This window comes from Globicephala melas, chromosome 9 (genome assembly GCF_963455315.2).
Source record: "Globicephala melas chromosome 9, mGloMel1.2, whole genome shotgun sequence".
In the NCBI taxonomy this organism is placed as follows: domain Eukaryota; kingdom Metazoa; phylum Chordata; class Mammalia; order Artiodactyla; family Delphinidae; genus Globicephala; species Globicephala melas.
In genome coordinates this window covers 85,130,035-85,152,368 of record NC_083322.1, presented here as the reverse complement: position 1 = coordinate 85,152,368, position 22,334 = coordinate 85,130,035, and the positions used below count along the sequence as shown (strand labels likewise).

Here is a 22,334-nt window from a genome sequence, read left to right as displayed (position 1 = left end):
TTTGTTATGTTTTGGGGGGCTTCTCTGCTTACTAGTTAAGTCCTGAGATTTGGACGGCAAATCAATTGTGTCTCTCATGCTAAATCTGATATATTCTGACAAGTCTCCATCAGCTGGGAAACAGGGCCATGGTCGGTCAGTGCTGCCTGTCATGGGTGTGGACGTGGAGAGGGGGACACGCGTGCTGCACGTGTGCAGGACTATCACAGTGTGACCATGGCCTTGGTAACTATTTCCTCTGCCACAGCTGCTTCCCTGTTGGTGCTCACCCAGGGGTTTAGCAGTCATTTTCCATTCTTAGTCCAACAGTAACAGCACAATTGGAACCAAGAAACAAACAGATCTGGTAAGAAAGGAACAGAGGGATTATTTTAGTGATGTCTCTGGAATTCCAGAAAGTTAGAATATGACAGAGGGCCATACAGTGCATCAGGATTAGTAGTAAGGAAAAACTCACAGCTGGAGCACATTTTACCTTCTAAACATTAAAAACAAAAAAAACAAACCTTTCCTGCACCCCCTGTGCCAACCAAGAACAGAGAGAGCTTAGAACAGGTTTTGCAGCGTATAGTCCTCATAACTGAGAGAGAAACACCCAAGATACACGCTTACAAGGCAGATCCAACCCTACAACTAACGATTCCACTTTCTGTCCGGGCCCCCCCACTCAAGGCAAGGTTTGAATTGCTTACAGACTTCCTGTGTGATTCTGAGTCGTGTCAGAGATTGAGAACTGTGGGTCCACAGAGCGGTCCTCAGCACTGACTACTCTAAGAATCCCCTGAGGCTTCTCTCAGTGGCCACTCAGTCTGTGCTCCAGCACCTCCAGCGATGGGGGCTCACAGCCTCCCACAGCAGCCCAGCCCAGCCCAGCCCAGCCCAGCTTTGGGCAGCCTGACTCTTAGATGGCTTTCGCTTGTATTGGTTCAGAAATCTCCCTTCTTATAACTTCCACCCATTCAGGCTGGTTCTACTCCTGATGTGGATGACGCCTCTCTGCGCTTGGCAGCACACAGGGCTTCCAGCAGTCCCTCTTCACCCACAAGTCCTTAAAACCAAAACCCTTTGATGACATGGTTTCAGTTCGGACTCTTGCTGTAGAAAAGTAATGAATCCCGAGGAGCTCTGACACTGAACCACCCCTTAGTCAGAAAAGCTGAAAATGTCAGATGTAGATTTTAATGTCAGTTTGAAAGTTTACAGGTTTATGTATATCAAGAGGCACACGTACAATAACGTTTTTTCATCCCAGCAATGCCACGCAAAAATGAGAACCCAAAACGAGAAAACAGACAATGCATAAAGATGTTTCTTACATTATTATTTATAAAAGCAAAAAATCTAAAGCAATCTAACTTCTAAAAAATAGTGGAATATTTCAATAGCAATGTATTCCAGAGGGAGCTTGATACTGAAAAGCACCCTGGAGTCAGATAGAGCTAGGTTTGAGAGTCACTTCAGCCTTGACCGGTGAATTTGGAAGAGGTGCCTAACTCCTCAGTTTCTTCATTTGTACATTGAAGGTAACAATAGCCACTGAGAAAGGATCTGCAGTTTAGAAATGATGTTTGTGAAGACCGTGGCATATAGTAGGTTCAGTATATATTAGATAGTATCAATATTAAGGATTATTTTATTATGGTACATCCACCCACTAGAAAACCTTGAAACTAGCTATTAAACTATTAATTATGAAGTCCGTTTTGCAACTTGGGAAACTATTTTAATTACACGTTAGGTAAAAATGGATTCAATAATATATACATATTTAATATAATTTCATTAAAATATACAAGGAAAATAAAAATCATCAACTGTGGTATGAGAGGTGTGGGATTATGAATGATGTATTTCTATAAATAAAAGTATACATCTTTTAAAGGAAAAACGTCAATGTTTCTTAACAAAAAAGAAAAAAATCAGATGGCTTCACAGGCAAATTCTATCAAACATTTAGAGAAGAGCTAACACCAATCCTTTTCAAACTCTTCCAAAAAACTGCAGAGGGAGGAACACTCCCAAATTCATTTTACGAAGCCACCATCGCCCTGATACCAAAACCAGAAAAAGATATTACAAAAAAAGAAAACTATAGACCAATATCACTGATGAACACAGATGCAAAAATCCTGAACAAAATACTAGCAAACAGAATCCAAAAACATATTAAAAGGATCATACATCATGATCAAGTGGGATTTATCCCAGGGATGCAAGGATTCTTCAATATACGCAAATCAATCAATGTGATACACCATATTAACAAATTGAAGAATAAAAACCATATGATCATCTCAATAGATGCAGACAAAGCTTTTCACAAAATTCAACACTGATTTATGATAAACACTCTCCAGAAGAGGGGCATAGAGGGAACCTACCTCAACATAATAAAGGCTATATATGACAAACCCACAGCGAACATCATACTCAATGGTTAAAAACTGAAAGCATTTCCACTAAGATCAGGAACAAGACAAGGATGTCCACTCTCGTCACTCTTATTCAACATACTTTTGGAAGTTCTAGCCACGGCAATCAGAGAAGAAAAAGAAATAAAAGGAATACAAGTTGGAAAAGAAAAAGTAAAACTGTCACTGTTTGCAGATGACATGATACTATACACAGAAAATCCTAAAGATGCCACCAGAAAACTACTAGAACTAATCAATGAATTTGGTAAGGTTGCAGGATACAAAATTAATGCACAGAAATCTCTGGCATCCCTATACACTACCAATGAAAAATCAGAAAGAGAAATTAAGAAAACAATCCCATTTACTATGGCAACAAAAAGAATAAAATACCTAGGAATAAACCTACCTAAGGAGGTGAAAGACTTGTACTCAGAAAACTATAAAACACTGATGAAAGGAATCAAAGATGACATAGAGATGGAGACATATACTACGTTCTTGGATTGGAAGAATCAATAGTGTGAAAATGACTATACTACCCAAAGCAATCTACAGATCCAATGCAATCCCTATCAAACTACCAGTGGCATTCTTCACAGAATTAGAACAAAAAAATTTACAATTTGTATGGAAACACAAAAGACCCTGAATGGCCAAAGCAATCTTGAGAAAGAAAAATGGAGCTGGAGGAATCAGGCTTTCTGACTTCAAACTATACTACAAAGCTATAGTAATCAAGACAGTATGGTCCTGACACAAAAACAGAAATATAGATCAATAGTACAGGATAGAAAGCCCAGAGATAAACCTACACACATATGGTCACCTAATTTACGACAAAGGAGGCAAGAACATACAATGGAGAAAAGATAACCTCTTCAATAAGTGGTGCTGGGAAAACTGGACAGCTACATGTAAAAGAATGAAATTAGAACACTACCTAACACCATACACAAAAATAAACTCCAAATGGATTAAGACCTAAATGTAAGACCAGACACTATAAAACTCTCAGAGGAAAACACAGGAAAAACACTCTTTGTTTGCCCAGCAAAGGAAACCATAAACAAGATGAAAAGACATCCCTCAGAATGGGAGAAAATATTTGCAAATGAAACAACAGACAAAGGATTAATCTCCAAAATATACAAACAGCTCATGGAGCTCAATATCAACGAAACAAACAATTCAATTAAAAAATGGGTGGAAGATCTAAATAGACATTTCACCAAAGAAGACATACAGATGGCCAAGAGGCACATGAAAAGATGCTCAACATCACTAATTATTAGAGAAATGCAACTCAAAACTACAATGAGGTATCACCTCACACAGGTCACAATGGCCATTATCAAAAAATCTAGAAACAATAAATGCTGGAAAGGGTGTGGTGAAAAGTGAACCCTCCTGCTCTGTTGGTGGGAATGTAAATTGATACAGCCACTATGCAAAACAGTATGGAGCTTCCTTAAAAAACTAAAAATAGAACTACCACATGACCCCGCAATCACACTCCTGGGCATATACCCTAAGAAAACTATAATTCAAAGAGAGACGTGTACCACCACAATGTTCACTGCAGCACTATTTACAATAGCCAGGACATGGAACCAACCTAAATGTCCATCGACAGATGAATCAATAAAGAAGATGTGGCACATATATACAATGGAATATTACTCAGCCATAAAAAGAAACGAAATTGAGTTATTTGTAGTGAGGTGGATGGACCTAGAGTCTGTCATACAGAGTGAAGTAAGTCAGAAACAGAAAAACAAATACCAGATGCTAGCACATATATATGGAATCTAAAAAAAATAAATAATAATGGCACTGATGCACTGATGAACCTACTGGCAGGGCAGGAATAAATATGTAGACATAGAGAATGGACTTGAGGACCCGGGGCAGGGGAGGGGGAAGCTGGGGCCAAGTGAGAGTAGCATTGACATATATACACTACCGAATGTAAAATAGTTAGCTAGTGGGAAGCAGCTGCATAGCACAGGGAGATCAGCTCCGTGCTTTGCGATGACCTAGAGAGGTGGGATAGGGAGGCTCAAGAGGGAGGGGATATGGGGATATATGTATGCATATGGCTGATTCACTTGGTTGTACAACAGAAACTAACACAGTATTGTGAAGCAATTACACTCCAATAAAGATTTAAAAAAAGAGAGAGAGAGAGAGAGAGAAAACGGATGATAGAAATGTAATTTAAAATGTCCTAAAGAATTATCCATTTTATGTTTGTTTAAGAAAATATCATTTTATATTTAAAGAAAAGACTGTAAGCCTTATCTTGTGGGAGAGTTTCACATCACCATTTTGAAACTCAGGGACGCTCAGGTGGTCTTTACAATCCAGAGATGGCAGCACACTACCACCCCCTGGTGGCAACACGGCTGAGGTGTAAGATCAACAGCTTGGAAGTAAAATAGCAATTTATACGCAAGCTCTAAAAGGAAAGGTGTAAGTGTCCAAAACTCTGAAAAACTTCAACTTCAGCCTGTGGCCCACACACCTAACCTATACTAAATTCCATGTGGTGCATACTTATTACACAAATGTTAATTTACTTTATTGCAAATACAATTTCATAAAAATAAACCTGGTATGCATGCATCTTTAGACCTACTGGCTAGTGGGATCTGATAATTTGATGAAAGCAGTAGAGGCTGTAGCAGTAATCCAGGCGGGTACTAGTTTACTGCAAATAAAAGAAAAAGTCCAGAGTCCGCCTGAAGGAACTTGAGTCTGGGGGGCAGTTCGTGCTCCCAAGCAGGTACAATATGATGAGAGAACTGCTTTGATGGGTGTGTGTACAGTGTTGAGGCAGGACTGGGGAGGGAGCACCTAAATGGGCCTGTGGGACTCAGTGAAGCCATCACAAAGGATGGACACCAGGTCTGGCAAACACACCTGGGAGTGCATTCTGAGAAGAGAAAATAGAAAGTTATTACTGTGGAAAGAGTTTACTTTTTTGTACTTTGTCAAAGTTGTTTTTGTTTTGCAGCTTAATGGAAGAGAAAAGCCTCATAATAAAGGAAATCGAGAAGATACCTAAGCCAGGAGTAAGTCTTAGATGATCTAGACTTCGTTAAATACAGCTGGATTGAAACATCCCTTTTGATAAATATTAACGTTTATCACAACAACCATACCCTGAAACATTTGAAAGACCCAGAAATCTTAACAATGGATGGTGCTGAAAGGAATATCTGCATAACTTTTACAGTAAACATAAGTGGTGCCTATTACAGGATTTAGCTGTTTGGCATCTAGTTCAGGTTATGTTTAGTTGGACAATATCTGCTTTGTTTTCAGAAGAAAAAATGGTTGGCACTTAAAAACATTATTTTTGCTATAGCTATTACTCTCATAGCTTCCTGACTATCTCAAGCTTATTACAAGAATTTTTTATAAAGGTATATCACTTATTCATTCCTGCCTAACAAACTGCCCCAAAACATAGTGGTTTAAAACAACAGCCGTTTCTTATTTTCCTCAGTTCTGAATTCTTCTGGTCTGAGCTGGCTCATTTGGGGCTGGAAGGCCTAGGATGGCTTCATTCATACGTCAGCCAGTTGGGCCGCTAGTTGGTCTAAGGTCACATGTCACTGGTTACTCTCATGACGGTGGAAGGGTTTCCAGTCTCAGGAAAGAGACAGAGAGTCTCAAGAGAGGGCAAACCCCAACACACGCACTTTTCAAGCCTCTGCTTAAATCACTGTTGGTAACATCACATTGGTCCAAGCAAGTCGCATGGTCACATCTAGAATCAATGGGGAGAGAAATAGGTCCTACCTCTTAATGGGAATAAGGACAAAGACATATTGCAAAGAGGCATGCAAACAAAAATAGGAGGAATTTATGTCCCTTTTTTTGCAATCTATCATAGAAAGTAAATACAGAGATCATCACACTTTGCATTGCTTTCACCTTCTAAATGGTTCTATTTAAAAAGTATGTTGTTGGTGGTCTAATTCCAAGGCATAGAGTAAAATGCCTTTACTCTATATGCATAGAGTAAAATGCTATAATATATATGAGTATGAATATATTGATACATCATATTATATATTAATATAATTATGTATATATTATATACTAGTACACAAGTATTCCTAACCATCATTTTCAACACAGATTCTGTGGGAAAAAGCATTGTGGATTTTAGTTCCTGACCATAGGATCACCAATTTTACCCTCGAAGCCACAGTGGAGGAGGACGAGGGTGATATGCAGAAAGGCCAGAGCAGGCTAAATGGATCCTTCCACTAAGTCATTAGTAATGTGTGGACCTTCTGAGTATAAGAAGGCTTCTCTCTCACAAGTTAAACACTCCCCAGAAAATCAGTCATGGGAAACAAAGACCTGTTAGGAGTCTGGGGCAGAGGGCATTTGGGGATAATGTGCCTGAGTTAGAGAAGTAGTATTAATAAGAGAGCAGGGGATTAAGGAGTGCCAAGGATACGATATTCCAAATATAAACTTCCTAATCTTTAATTCTCATGTGTGACTCAGGAAAACCATAAACCTGATATTCAAAGATTATTTGCATCTGGTGTTGCCAAATCACAAAGCTACTAGAAAAAAGGCTGGGAATTTTTACTAACGCTTTTTGGTATGAAATAAATATGAACTCAGAAAAAGGAAACACTTAAAATGTAGGAAGATAAAAAAGAGCATTAATTTAAAAATGAGTTCAAATCTAATGTGAAATGTTTAACACACGCAGTATAATTGCCATGCCTTTATTGAAGAGGCCAGAAATAATAAGTTGCATTTAACTGCGCAAGAAATCATTCATGAATCTCAAAACAAATATAATCAAGATGGTGAGTAAAATTATTTTTAATTTGATTTTTAAGAAGACAAATGTTTGCTCAGACTCTGTATAATCTGATAATTTTCATGACTTTTAAAGGAAATGGAGAAGATGAGAATATTGAGAGAAAGCACTGAAGAATTACGTAAGGAAGTAACACAGAAGAAATTAGAAATTAAAAATTTACGGGAAGATTTGACATCCAAGCAAAAGCAATTACTAAAGGAGCAGAAGGAACTAGAAGAATTGTTCGAATCCCAGGTCACCTTAAAGGTATGTTACTCACAGCTCATAAATATTTAAACATTGTGCCTGCAAGGACATAAAGGGGCATGGGTATGAAGATTGACTGCAAATGTTTGACAAAGACCAAAACACACACACTGAAATGTTCTGCATTGTGACTGATCCTATCAAACTAAACCTGGGCTCTGGGAATTCACAAAAGACTCTGGAGTGTTTGGTAGCATCACTCTAAATTGGAGTCCTGACCTGGGGAAAAGGCCTCTCTAAACCTCAGCAAGCATTCTTCAATATTGGAAATGAGTGTCACAAACACAGTCACTTCCTTCAAGAGCAAGCAAATGTTCTAACCTCTTTTGTATACTGTTATTACTGCATCCTTCTTTGTTTGATTCCACTTCACTTCCCTCTCACCGTGAAAGTGATGCAGGGCCTGTATTTATGTTTTAGGAGATAATTAAATTTCATTTTATTTTGAAACCTTTGTATAATAGGTCTCGAAACAATCGAAGTAACCTAGACTTATGTCTTAAAACTACATCTGAGACACCTTGGCTTAGAGGACAGTTATGATTCACTTTGACCTCCTTTTCCTTAAGAGTCAGAGCAGTCGGCCAAGATGTACCCAGATGCCACCCAGAACACAGGCACTGAGCACGGGTGAATTTACAAGGAACCCAACGAAACTAAGGCTTCACATGCACGAACCACCACCAAGGTCCTGAACCTAAGTATCATTTATAACTGTTGATTCTTTTTCTTAAAAAGAGCTCCCCAGGACTTCCCTGGTGGCACAGTGGTTAAGAATCCACCTGCCAAGGCAGGGAACACGTGTTCGAGCCCTGGTCCGGGAAGATCCCACATGCCACAGAGCAACTAAGCCCGCGTGCCACAACTACTGAGCCCGCGCTCTAGAGACCGCGAGCCACAACTACTGAGCCCACGTGCCTAGAGCCCGTGCTCTGCAACAAGACAAGCCACCGCAATGAGAGGCCCGCGCACCACAATGAAGAGTAGCCCCCGCTCGCCGCAACTAGACAAGCCTGTGCGCAGCAACGAAGACCCCAAGCGGCCATAAATAAATAAATAACTTTATAAATAAATAAATATATAATACTTTAAAAAAAAAAAAAAAAGAGCTCCCCAAATTGTACAAGTTTCAGCCTCACAAAATTTAGATCTGCCTCAAGACTGAGCAAGATCCCAGGGAGAAACGCACCACACTGCAGGGATGTCCTCAACCCCAAGCATCTGTGTTACGCCAGACCCCAAAGTCCAGTGTGATCCTCAGGCAGGAAGGGGCTCTTCCACAACCCCTGCCACGTACATAAGATCCTTGAGGCTAAAAGTGAATCCTCCGCGAATCCACAGAGCACGGTGCAAAGTGGCGTGAGACAAAACGAGCTTCTGATCTTGGCCTTGCCATTTACAAGCTGTGTGAGTTTGGGAAAATTATGTACCTTCACTTAGCCTCGGTCTTAGGCAGGGTTCCCTAGAAGCAGAGATTAAGACAAGTATTCACTGAGCAGGAGCTCTAAGGAGAATCCCATAGGGTAGCGAGGGAAACAGGCTAGAGGTGGGGTTCGAAGCAGGCCAAAATTCGGTTTCAGGAGAACCCTCCTGGCAACCTGATGCCATGAATTGCACCGCAGTGGTTGCTCCACCCTGAGGCAGAGGGATGGGCTGCTATATCTCCACATGGGTCACAGCCTGCTCTCCTCCACCTTCCACCCCCCATCCCCCGACAAGGCAGCTCTGCCAGCCATGGCAATCCTGTGGAGAGAACAAGCATGAGCTGTCAGCAGCCTCTGCAACCTCTGAGAGATGGGTGTACCTCCATAAAGGGAATCTACGCAGAGCGCCCAGAGGATGTGTTACACTCAGTTAGCTCCTCTTTAAAATGGTAACAACCATTACCATCTTGTAAGGTCATTATGAATATTAAATGGAATAATTAAAGCACACTGCATAGTACAGGACAGACAGTAAGAATTCTACACCTCGTAGTTCTTTTCTCTTTCCTGTTTAATTTGCTTGACTGCTTCTGGTCCAAGACTACATAATTTAACATGGTTGCATTTCTTTACTAGGCTGAAGAGGTCCACCATCAATCCATTCCTGTACAAATTGGAAAAGAGATAGAAAAAACAACACGCAAAAAAGTGTATGGCTTAATTTTATTTTTTATCCCTCCCAGCCCACGCTCCCCCAAGTTATGTGTGCATGCTAAAACAAGAATATTAACCACTGAACACATCGAATTACTGTTATAATTTTAGAAATATCTGCATTTGGCCCTGTCTAGGTTGTACATATCAAGTTCTTCAGGAGAATGTAGTGCAGCACATTACTGTCATTCCTAGCATTTATGTCTTAATTTTGGGACAATATTCTCTTTCCAATTTTATATCATATCTCTATGGAGAACACCAACTGACTTTAACAGATCTGTGTATGGAATAAATGATTGGAACTGTGTAGAGTTTCATGGTCTAGATATATGTTGGCCAGCCAGATGCCTAAAGCCCAAGTGACAGTAACTCTTCACTTGCCAGCTATTCACGTGTGTAAGACCCCCAAGCATTCAGAGCAGATTTGGAGGCAGAAGTCACTGAGGAATTCTCAAGGTTTAGAGGAACCGAAAAGGGTAAAGATAAGTGAAGATACAAAAATCTGGAGAAGTACTATGATTGCTCTGGTGACTGATCTTAAAAGAAGAGAGAAAAAAAGCAGCAGACACTAGTAACGTTTCTAAAAGCCAAGCCCACTAGCACCAAAGTTGAGAAATTTACCTCAATTCAGGGAGGCTGGTCAGGATGAGGGCAGAATACCAGGAGACGGTAGCAGTGGGGATCTGGGGAGAAAGTGGGGAGGCTGGACAAATTCCTGCCCTCAGTGGCACTCAATGGAGATATCCCCTCAGTCCCACTCATCTGTGGTCTTCACCCCACTTCTGAGATCACTGAATTTGTGACTAGCCCTTCTGTTGCCTGGTCAGAAAGTAAAAATAGGTAGACAGCCTGGGCTCAAAATAAGGCAAACTCATGTGTGTGTTGGGCACAAATGTATATGTGTATGTATGTATCCCTCACAGAGAAATGGAAAAGAAAAAACTGGTCGTGGAATATGAACTCAAAGAGCTAAATGACTCCCTAAAGAAAGTTGAAACCAAAATTAACGCTGTAATGGAAGAAAAGGAGGACACAATAAAGGAAGTTGAAGGCAAACGAGCCTTGCTTGAAATTAAAGAACAAGAGTATAACCAGTTGGTCAAGCTACTGGAATTAACCAGAGAGAATGAAGCAACTTCACTAACTGAAAGGTTAGTTATATTAATGTGTTTCTGTCATCTAAATTTTCTTCAATTTGTATTTGAGGATTCAAAACATAATCTCAAACACTTATATTGATTCAATAAACATTTTTATAGAAGTTTACATTTTTACCATTAATAAAAATATATTATTAAATAAAGCATTTCAAAGTATTTCTCCATCCTTTATTCTTCACTGCCCTCAATGTCCTGTGCCCAAAAACTTAAGGACACAATCTATCGCATTTTTTTCAGTTTCTAAAACATGCCTCAGGGAAATTCTATCACTGGAGTGTGCTATAATGGAGGGACTTTTTTCCCTGAAAATTATTGTATTCTGATGTAATCATGATTTTTTCCTAATGGGAGCAATTTTGTGGTGTGAGTCTCTGGCAGAGTGTTATTTTCCATTTTTAAGCAAAATTTCAGGGAGACTAGAAACTTCTGCCTCTGCCAATTTGCTCTTCCATTTGGGGTTTTTTTTAGTGGCTGTGACTCTGACAAGAACGTGCAAACAGAATTGCTTTGGGCATTACTTACAATTTGCTTCTAGCATGAAAATAGTTCCTTATGCACCTGCTGAGCACACTGTCTTGAAAAACATGAAGGGCAGTTGATGACAAATCACTTTCATATTCTCTTTTTACCTGGAACAGAGGGATCTTGGATCTCAATTTACGAAACTGTCTCACTGACAAGCAAAACTACCATGATGAACTTTCCCGTAAGCAGAGAGAGAAAGAGCGAGATTTTCGAAATTTAAAAAAAATGGAGCTACTCTTGAAAGTGTCCTGGGATGCACTCACTCAAACACAAGCACTGCAACAAAGGCTTCTGTTAGAGGTGGGTGCTAAACACCACTATCGGGTTTGTAAGCTCTGCAACGTCTTTTTGTTTTTTGGGTTTTTTGGTTTGGTTGTTTTTTTTTTTTTTCCTTTGGGCCGCGCTGGTACGGCTTGTGAGATCTTAGTTCCCCAGCCAGAGACTGAACTCAGGCCCTTGGCAGTGAGAGCGTAGAGTCCTAACCACTGGACCGCCAGGGAATTCCCTCAGTACTGTCTTTTTTAAGCAAAAATATTTCAAGAATTTGTTTTTGCTGTCAATAAAGAAAGAGGGAAAGGAAAAGAACAGAGAAAAGATAACTTTAAAATGGATCAAACCTGTTATAGAGGCTCTGTCTTATAGTATGTTTCAATCTTTTCGTTAGCCCAAGATTAGAGAAATGTCTTATTGGGATCAAGCAGCAGCCTGGCCAGGGGAGGCAGTTTGGTCATCCGGCTCTGGAAGAGCTAACGGGTTCATTACAGGGTAGGACCAAGTGGACCACTATGTTTGAAGTAGTTGAAAGAGTCAGATCCAGAATGGTGTCACTGTAGACTACAATAGTCAGAAACAAGATCAGATCATGTAAGTATAGATGGACAGTCAGCCTGTACCTCCAATTAGTCAAGGGCCAGCAGAACCCAATGTCTGGCTACCTGGATAATTTTGTGCAGTATCAGAGGTGTACTACAACCGGAGAATGCTCAGTATAGCTGTTACTTTCTTACTACCTCTGCACTCCCAAATGGAGGGGTTTTGGTCCTGTTGCCTCTGATTCCCTCCTCTCTCACGTGGCACTCCCTGTGCTAATCAAACGAGCAGTGCTAAAAGGCAGTGGATTGTTGAGAGGGCTGCATCCCTGTGCCCAGGCCTTAGTCAGTGCTTCCTTTGGTGAAAATGAGATCAATCTCTGAGATGAAGCAGCTGGGGGTACAGAAATCATACCTGTTTTCTTCAGGACTGTCATGGTCCCTGACATTATGGAGGTTCATGACCTCAGACATGTAAACAGGAGTTTCCAGCTATAGTAGACACTTCTGATCCTAACCTATAAGCCTAATGCTCTTCTCCTGGGAATATGGAAGGTTTATACTTCCTTGTACGCTCTGTCATTGAGCAGGGTCATATGATTGGTTCTGGCCAAGGGATTGTGGGCAGAAATGACACATGTTCCTTCCATCCTGGAGCAGTGTGAGACCCTCTAGCTCTTTCCCCCAACCCGTGGCCATTGTGGAAGTACAAGATGACATGGAAGTGCTGTAAATGGAAGCATCCAGGAATGCTGAGCCAACTGTGGTCGTGGAGAATCACCTTGACTGGCCACAGGCTTTGTCAGAGCAAGAAATAAGCTTTCATGCTTTTGAGCCATGATAGCTGGGCTTGTTTCTTTAGCATAACCTAGCCTATCCTGATTGAAAGACCAAGATTTAGCAAAGTGTGAAAATAACTGGTTAGAGTTATGAGTATTCTAAATAACTAGGTCTTGGTCTTGCTGTCAGATGGCACTCATGGACCTTTTTTCCTATCTCAATGGGGCAAAATGTGCTTTTCACAATTTTGCAAAACAAATAGAACAGTTATTTGTTATTATTAAATAAAACAACAGTATTTATGTTTCTCATCTACTTTTAATAGTTTTATTAAAATTCCTGCATGTAGATTGATTCTTTTATGACAATGAAATATTTTAAACTATAGAAATGCTTTTTTCCATAAAAGTTTACGTTGTCTGATATTAGTACAATCAACCATTACACTAGTTTTTTTTTTTATTGTTGTTAGATTTTGCATGATTATTTCCTTATCCAACCATTTACTTTCATTCTCTCTTTGTCCTCATCTAGGTGTGTCTTTCATATGCAGGATATACTTTTTAATATCTAGTCTGAAAACTTATGCCTTTCAGTTCTTGTATTTAGTCCAAAAACATTTAAAGTAATTATGGATACACTTGGGCTTATGTCTACCGTATTACTATTGCTTTTTCTTTGTCCCATCTATTGTATGTCTCATTTTCTCCCCTATCTTTTCTTCTTTCGGGTTAATCAAAAAGATGAATTGTTCAATTTCCTATTGTTCTATTTTCCCCATTTTTGATATGCATTAGTTTTGCATTCTCTTTCCATCCCGAGTGGTTATCCTAAAGATGACACCATTCATCCTTAAATTAGAGTCCAGTAAAAATTCTTTTACTACTTCCTGGATAATGCTAGAACCTTTGAAGACTTTAACTCTATTTACCTTTGCAACTCTCATACGTTCACATATATTTTTTAAATCCAACTTTTCAAGTTATTCTTACTTGAAGTATTGGCTAACTACAAGCTATTCTATTTTAGCCCAAAGCCTTTCACATTAGGATGTTAAGTTGGAACTTTGGGTAAACACAGACCTTCTGGTACTCCACCTCAATCACGGTGAGATTTACAGTGATTAGCAGCTAAAACATTTCTTCTAAGACCTAGTGGAATCCTAGATGTGATGAGTACGAAGCTCTTAGGAGCAGCAAATGTTGTTTTTATTGATAATACAATCCCTGTTTATTGACCAAATAACCATAAGTAAGATTTCTTTAAACAATAATAGGAAAAAAATTATCATTGCCTTTAGTAATCTATTGTGGTGATTCCAGTAGTAAATAAAGTCACTCTGTTAAATATTTGCTAATGCTGACTCAACAAAACATTACCCTTAAAAGTAAAAGATAAATAGAAGCAGTAAGATAATTTGTCCCTTAGAGAAATACCTATTAGTGATCTCAAAAGCAGTTATACACTGACAAAAGTCACAATATTGGTTCTAAAATATGACACACCCTAAACAAAATTAAGTTGGTCTCTACCAGAAAATCTCAATTAAATAAAATAGAAGGGGTACATAAACATAATATAAAATGTAATTCTGCCATTTATACTTCCAGTTAAGATATGAAATATTGCAGTAGACCATGGTTCCTGTCATAGTAGCCAGAAAAAATGGATAAACTAAAAATCAGATATTTTAAAAAGACATATGAGAGTTGTGGGAAGTAAATTCTAAAACAGCATATACACTTCATAGGTGAACAGAGACAGGTAGGCTTTTTCCTCCCTGAAGCATTTGCCAAGTCTAGGCATGGGCAGGTAGAAGATGGACCTCCCAAGAAATAACAAAGCTGGAGGCATAACCCTCCCAGACTTTAGACAATACTACAAAGCTATGGTAATCAAAACAACATGGCACTGGCACAAAAACAGCCATATAGATCAATGGAACAGAATAGAGAGCCCAGAAATAAACCCACACATCTTCAGTCAGTTAATCTTCAGCAAAGGAGGCAATAATATACAATGGAGAAAAAACAGTCTCTTCAGCAAGTGGTGTTGGCAAAGCTGGACAGCCTCATGTAAATCAATGATATTAGAACACTGCCTAACACCATATACAAAAATAAACTCAAAATGACTTAAAGACTTAAAATATAAGACATGAAACCATAAAAATTCTAGAAGAAAACATAGGCAGGGGCTTCCCTGGTAGAGCAGTGGTTAAGAATCCACCTGCCAATGCAGGGGACACGGGTTCGAGTCCTGGTCCGGGAAGATCCCACATGCCATGGAGCAACTGAGCCTGTGCGCCACAACTACTGAGCCTGTGCTCCAGAGCCAGCAAGCCACAACTGCTGAGCCCACATGCCTAGAGCCTGTGCTCCGCAACAAGAGAAGCCACCACAATGAGAAGCCCGCACAATGCAACGCAGAGGAGCCCCCGCTCACCACAACTAGAGAAAGCCCACATGCAGCAACGAAGACCCAATGCAGCCAAAAATAAATACATAAATTACAAAAAAAAGAAGAAAACATAGGCAAAACATTCTCTAACATAAATTCTCTTGGGTCAGTCTTGCAAGGCAATAGAAATAAAAGCATAAATAAACAAAGGGAATCTAATCAACCATATAAGCTTTTGCAAAGCAAAGGAAAGCATAAACAAAACGAAAAGACAACCAATGGACTGGGAGAAAAGATTTGCAAATAATGCAACCGATAGAGATTAATTTCCAAAATATACAAGCAGCTCATACAGCTCAATATAAAAAAAAAAAAGAAAACAAACAACCCAATTAAAAATGGGCAGAGACCTAAACAGACATTTCTCTAAAGAAGACATACAGGTGGCCCTCAGGCACATGAAAAGATGCTCAACATTGCTAATTATTAGAGAAATGCAAATCAGAACTATAATGAAGTATCACACCAGTCAGAGTGGCTATCATCAAAAAGTCTACAAATAATAAATGCTGGAGAAGGTGTGGAGAAAAGGGAACCCTCCTACACTGTTGGTGGGAATGTAAATTGGTACAAGCATTATGGACAACAGTGTGGAGGTTCCTTAAAAGACTAAAAATAGAGCTACCATATGATCCAGCAATCCCACTCCTGGGCATATATCCAGAAAAGATGAAAACTCTAATTTGAAAAGATATATCCACCCCAATGTTCATAGCAGCACTTTTGCAATAGCCAAGACATGGAAGCAACCTAAGTGTCCCATCAACAGATGAATGGATAAAGAAGATGTTATATATATATATATATATATATATATGCACATACACACACATACATACACACACAGAATATTAGCCATAAAAAAAATGAAATCATGCCATTTGCAGCAACATGGATGGACCTAGAGATTATCATACTAAGTGAAGTAAATCAGACACAGAAAGACAAATATCATATGATATCACTTATATGTGGAATCTAAAAAAATGATACAAATGAACTTATTTACAAAAGAGAAATAGACTCACAGATATAGGAAAAAAATTATGGTTACCAAAGTGGAAAGGGGAGGGGGAGGGATAAATTAGGAGTATGGGATTAACAGATAAATACCCACATATATAAAATAGGTAAACAACAAGGATTTACTGTATAGCACAGGTAGCTATATTCAATATCTTGTAATAACCTATTATGGAAAAGAATCTGAACCTGTACACCTGAAACTAACACGATATTGTAAATCAACTATAGCTAATTTTTTTAAATAAAAAAATTAGAAACAACAATTTCCTACTGTATAGCACAGGGAACTATATTCAATATCCTATGATAAACCTTAATGGAAAAGAATATTAAAAAGGAATGTGTATATATATGTATAACTGAATCACTATGCCGTACAGCAGAAATTAACACATTGTATATCAACTATACTTCAATTTAAAAAATATTAAAACTGAAAAAAAATTTGATAATGAATATACAACCTTTAAAACCTTCCCAGGCAGACAGCAAGTGGACATGTTACCTCTTAGTAACAACAGTAGTGCTAACTACATGTGACACACAGCCACTGGGGATGTGGAAATAAATGCAGCCTATTTGAGAAGCTATAATTAGAAACAAGGAGACCTTCTGAACCCTGTTTTCTGCCTTCACTCAAAGGCTCACCTCAGTGGTGCTCATTGCCCAGTAAGTTCCAAGCATAGTAGAGGATACCTCACTGGCCAGAGGCCTCCCTCCATTGGTAAAAGGACCACCTCCACGATAAGAAACGTGAGGTTGTGGGGAGTAGGCAGTAGTGCTCAGTGTCTAAACTCAATTCTGGATTGAGAGGAGAATCTTGCTAATTTGCTCCCAACACAAAGCACACAGGAGTAAGCATTTAATGCAAAGTAGAAATGACCGACCATATCCTGAGCCCAGGACTCTGCTGCTCCCAGGAACACCAAACTGAAACACCAAACTGAAAAGCAAAGTCATTTTGGAAGAAATAATCCAGCCTCACTTGCTCTGGTCACTTACTTTGCTTTGATGAATGCTCTAGGGTCTCTCTCCTTGTGCTGGCTTCTCAGCTCAGAATAGCTGGGGTTCTGGCATTCCTCTCAAGGCAACTGATTTGTACAACATTTTGGAAAGTTTGAGTGTTCATAAAATAAAACTAAATAATGGCCTAGTGCCTACTTCAAAAAAGAAAAAGAGAGTTGAAGATAATGGTTTAAATGACTAAAAAAAATGTTCATTGCAAGATTATTTTTTTGGTCAATGAATGTAGACTGGAAAGTGTATTCAGGTAAAACTGATAAAAGAAAAATCAGATGGAAGAGAAAAGAATGACCAATGACTAGAAGAGGCAATTTTTCACGGAGTATAAAGAACCAAGGGTGAGTGCATATGTTTAAGAGTCTGAACTACTTGGGGTAACTCTAACTGTTCAGGGAACACAACAGGGGCCTATATATCCCACACCAAATGGATAAATAATCCCTACTCCTCAAACTCTCACTTAAGAGGTAACATACACAGTCTACCAAAGCAATAGAAATAAAAGCAAAGATAAAAAAATATGGGACCTAATCTAACTTCCAAGGTTTTGCACAGCAAAGGAAACCATAAACAAAACGAAAAGACAACCTATGAAAGGGGAGAAAATATTTGCAAATGATGTAACCAACAAGGGATTAATTTCCAAAATATACAAACAGCTCATACAACTCAACAACAAAAACAAACAACCCAATCCAAAAATAGGCAGAAGAACTAAATAGACATTTCTGTTAAGAATACATACAGATGGGGGCTTCCCTGGTGGCGCAGTCGGGGAGGAATTGGGAATTTGGGATTAGCAGATGCAAACTATTATATATAGAATGGATAAACAACAAGGTCCTACTGTATATTACAGAGAACTATATTCAATATCCTGTGATAAACCATAGTGGAAAAGAATATTCAAAAAAAGAATGTACATATATGTATAACTGAACCACTTTACTGTACAGCAGAAATTAACACATTGTAAATCAACTATACTTCTATAAAAAAATGAAATATATCCAAAATAGATAAATAAATGAGATGTGTGAAAAGTGTAAAAAAAATAAAATAAAATAAAAGCAACACACATATACATCCTAAGCTGAACTCTGAAGTCTGTAATTATAATTTCCTCTCTGTTTGGTCCATCACTTTGCCAATAGTTTGTCCTTATTATGGTTTTTTCCTTCAAAGAAATGCAAATAAGATTCTTGGCTTTTAATCAAGAGAAGCCTTAAGTGCTCTACAATCTAATTACTAATGTAGAGTGGGCTCTGTTTGTTTCTGTATGTTGAGGTACAGTTGGTCCTGCAGTACCAAGAAATATATATGATTTTTATTGGGCTTTAAAAAAAAAAAAAAGAGAATATGGGCCTGCCATAGGGAGAGAGACTTTGCTGGGGTTAGGCAAAACAATGACAAATTGGAATATGGAGGATTCCTTAATCGAAGACATCACACTCTCAGGAAATCATACTATACATTACAGTACACCTCTACATTTAATCATGGCTCCTGTTGACTTCCATTTGGCACTGAAGAGAAATAAAACCCCGTATCTACACTTTAATACAGTCCCCTCAGTGACTAGAGGTTTTGCTCTGACATTCACCGTCATGTTTTAAGGGTTGGAATAGTATGACTCTGCAAGGTTATTCTCTTTCTAAACACAAAACCATGCCCAAGATTGTGACGACAACAACAAAATCCTATAACCAAGTAAATATGTCACTTTCTGTACGTACATGTCAAGCAGTATACCATGCAGGTCATCAATCCCAAGGGAGCAGAACGCCATGCACCACTTACCAGTCCTGGGGAGGAGGCCCGTTGCATCTTGGTATTGGAGTCACCAAGGAAAACACAATAGTCAAGCACTGGACGGAACAACACTTTACCTACATAAAGAAGAGAGAGAGGAAGATCAGCTTCAATAGTGGGCATTGGTCCCCCGTGGCCAGCAGTCTCTCCTGACAGCTAGCTCAGGGCGATTGGCCTATGTTCACAACTGTCTTACCACAGCGAAAGGAACATTGACCACCACCCCCTACCTTGTGGAGTCTGAAATACTGAAAACTGGGGGTGTGCCTGAGGGCCATTGACATACAGGCTTAAGCAGAACAAAGGAGTTCTCAATGTGCCTGAAACAGGGAAAGATACTCCCACACAAGGTGATAAACCCAGCACAGGCTGTGTGGACTCTCTATCGCTTTGTAAAGAAGTGTTCTAGGCCCAAAGCCCACTCTTATGTGGCCAAGTGGGGGTGGAAAGACTGCATGCAGGAGACTGCCTTTCCCAACAGCACTTTTCCTTTATTTGTAGTTTTCTAGAAGTTTCATTTTTCTCTCCTCTGATTTAGAAGTGATTCTGCATCTCTCTCTTAATGACTCCCTTCCAGTGTTAAAAACAATTGTGACAACAGAACTATACGGAGGAGAGCATCAGCTTCAAGTCAGACAGAGTCAGGTTTAAATCCTAGATCCATGGAACAGCTTCTGAGGTTAGGCATTTCTAACCTTTGAACTGGGATTATTGCAAGGAATAAAAGTGATTACACAGGTGAAGGTGTGTGGTACTAAGAATATGATACCAATAAATAAATGTTGCTTTCCTTCCTGTATACATATAAACTGTTCCAAAGGCTCAAGAAAATTTTATAATCAGGATAAGACTTTGAATATGGCTATTTCATTCCAATGGAGAGGACGGCACCTGCAGGCCCTGTTGACAACGCTCAGAAATGCCTCTTAGTATCCTCTCTGCATCATCTGAATGACTTCCACTGCCCATCAGCTGTTCTCCCTAGGCTCTGTTCCTTTCATGTCCAATCTATCCTCCATTTTGCTACTAAATTAATATTTTTAAATGATACTTTCATGTGTCACCTGACCAAGACATTCAATGTTCTTTATTTTACATAATCATAGAATGAAAGAACTGAGAGGAATCATAAAGATCATATGGTCCAAGGAAGGCAAGTGCCAGTTCTGTTCAGCTGGTGGTAGCTCCTTGTAGTGACCATGTTGCAAAGGATTCTGAGACTCAGCAGTCTTATCAGCTCTGCAGTTGATTAGTGATGTCTGCCTCAGGTATAGAAAGATAGATGACAGCACATACACCATATATTTCCTAGTCTTAATCAAGTCGTATTCCTTTAGCTGATTCTTGTGATATATCTTCATAGTCTAAGTAATATACTAATAATGCTACTCCTTGATTTTTCAGTTTTAGACCTGATTATTTTTACTTCTCACTATAAAAGGTGAGGATTAAGCTTTCTTTATACCCCTGTTCAACACACACATTTCTTGTCCCTCCTCATGACATAATTTTAACAATTTTGAAATTTCATATTTACATTATTATGAATAAAGGTTATTCACACCTGAGTGATATTAGATAATTACTTACAAAATTTTGTGTTCCCCCAAATTTATAAACATTCTGTTTTTTTTATTTGTAGTTTTCTGTATACTTATAATTAGTTTGCCACCAAACTGTCCTCTAATTGTATAAATTTTCTCTCAGCATGTTAAAACATATTTGGTAGTCTATTCATTTAACCTTCTTGAAGAAATCACTTGAGACTTTTCGGTAACCTCCAGCCAAAGTCCAGTAGGAACATATCCGTGGTTGAATGAGTTGAGTTTATTACTCATTGCAGCAAGGGAAAACACTCACCAGGGGGAACAGTAGAGTATCTCAGTACAGGGTATTAGAAAGGCCTTACAGGATTTGGGCTTGTGTTATATGTTTTGGGGGATGGTTTAAGAAAATGGGACTCTGCCCTAGATTTGAATATTGTCAGAAAGTGAGGTTAATTCTATGATTGAGTATCTTAATAAGTCTTAAGATAGAAAGAGAAAAGACTAGATTAAAGCTAAAGCTGTAGTTGGTAAGGAAGACTGTGAGATGGGAATACGTGATATTTTGTGGCTTGGAAAATGTTCATGTTTTTGTCTGTGACCAAAGACAAATACAGAGTGGTCTTGTTTTTTTCTATGATCATAGAATCGTCTTGTCTGATGGTGATTTTCTGTGAAATTGTTTGTGTTCAGTAGGAGAACGCCAAGGCCCAGCTGTGAGTGCCAACTCCCAGATCTCAGAAGCTGCTTTTCCCTTCTCAGCCTTCTGATCTGTAACAAACTGGTCTCACTTCTCTACATGTACACTCCCCAGCTTAGGAGCCTTACTCCATCATCTTGGTGACTCCTTTTACCTCTCTCCTATGTTGGATCCCCTATTTCATGTGTCTCTCCTATTTCTCTTTTGGCTTATTCTCTTTTTGTGGGAGGAGCATGTCTTCCAGTAGCTTCCTAAGAAAGGTGAATGGAAAGTAGTTTGTTAAGACCTGTGTGTCAGAAAGTGCATGTCAGAACATATTTTATCCTCACTCTAGTTCATAGATAATTAATACTTTAAGTGGATATGACATTTTAATTGGAAATTATTTTTCCTCATAATGAAAGCATTGATCAATTTGTCTTTTATCGTCTAAAGTCACTACTAAGAAACTTGGTGTCAATTCTGATACTTGATCCTTTGTTTGAAACCAGTTGTTTTTTTTTGTTTTTTTTTCCATGCTGGAAACTTGTAGGATTTTTTACTTGCCTCTAAAATTTTAAAATTTCACAATGAAGTTCCCACTTGTGGGGCTTCTACTTTTAGCCATCGTGCTGGACACTTAGTGGGCTCTCTGTATATGGAAACTCATGTCTTTCGATTCTGAGACTTTGTCTTAAATAATTTCTCCAATTTTGTCCACTTTTATTTTATTGTTCTCTTTCTGGGACCCCTATTACCCAGATGTTAGACCTTCTAAAAGAGTCTTTTAACATTCTTGTCATTTTTTTTCTCTTATTTTTCATTCTTTTGTTTTTTGGACTTGTTACAAGGGA

The 22,334-nt window shown here is 38.8% G+C and overlaps 2 protein-coding genes across 3 annotated transcripts in view; one reads left to right on the top strand and one right to left on the bottom strand.

The window, feature by feature from the left end:
• GSAP (gamma-secretase activating protein) overlaps positions 1-22,334 on the bottom strand; it is a 183,741-nt gene that overhangs the window by 39,919 nt on the left and 121,488 nt on the right. For both annotated transcript variants that reach the window (XR_011377682.1, XR_011377683.1), the window contains one exon: positions 19,246-19,334. The gene's annotated coding sequence lies outside the window, so the exon portion shown is untranslated. The remainder of the gene's footprint in view (positions 1-19,245; positions 19,335-22,334) is intronic.
• CCDC146 (coiled-coil domain containing 146) overlaps positions 1-22,334 on the top strand; it is a 109,168-nt gene that overhangs the window by 66,128 nt on the left and 20,706 nt on the right. The window contains exons 4-8 of the mRNA XM_030834303.2: positions 5,434-5,491; positions 7,348-7,521; positions 9,582-9,655; positions 10,586-10,813; positions 11,461-11,647. Of these exons, the coding sequence (XP_030690163.1) occupies positions 5,434-5,491; positions 7,348-7,521; positions 9,582-9,655; positions 10,586-10,813; positions 11,461-11,647 (721 nt within the window). The remainder of the gene's footprint in view (positions 1-5,433; positions 5,492-7,347; positions 7,522-9,581; positions 9,656-10,585; positions 10,814-11,460; positions 11,648-22,334) is intronic.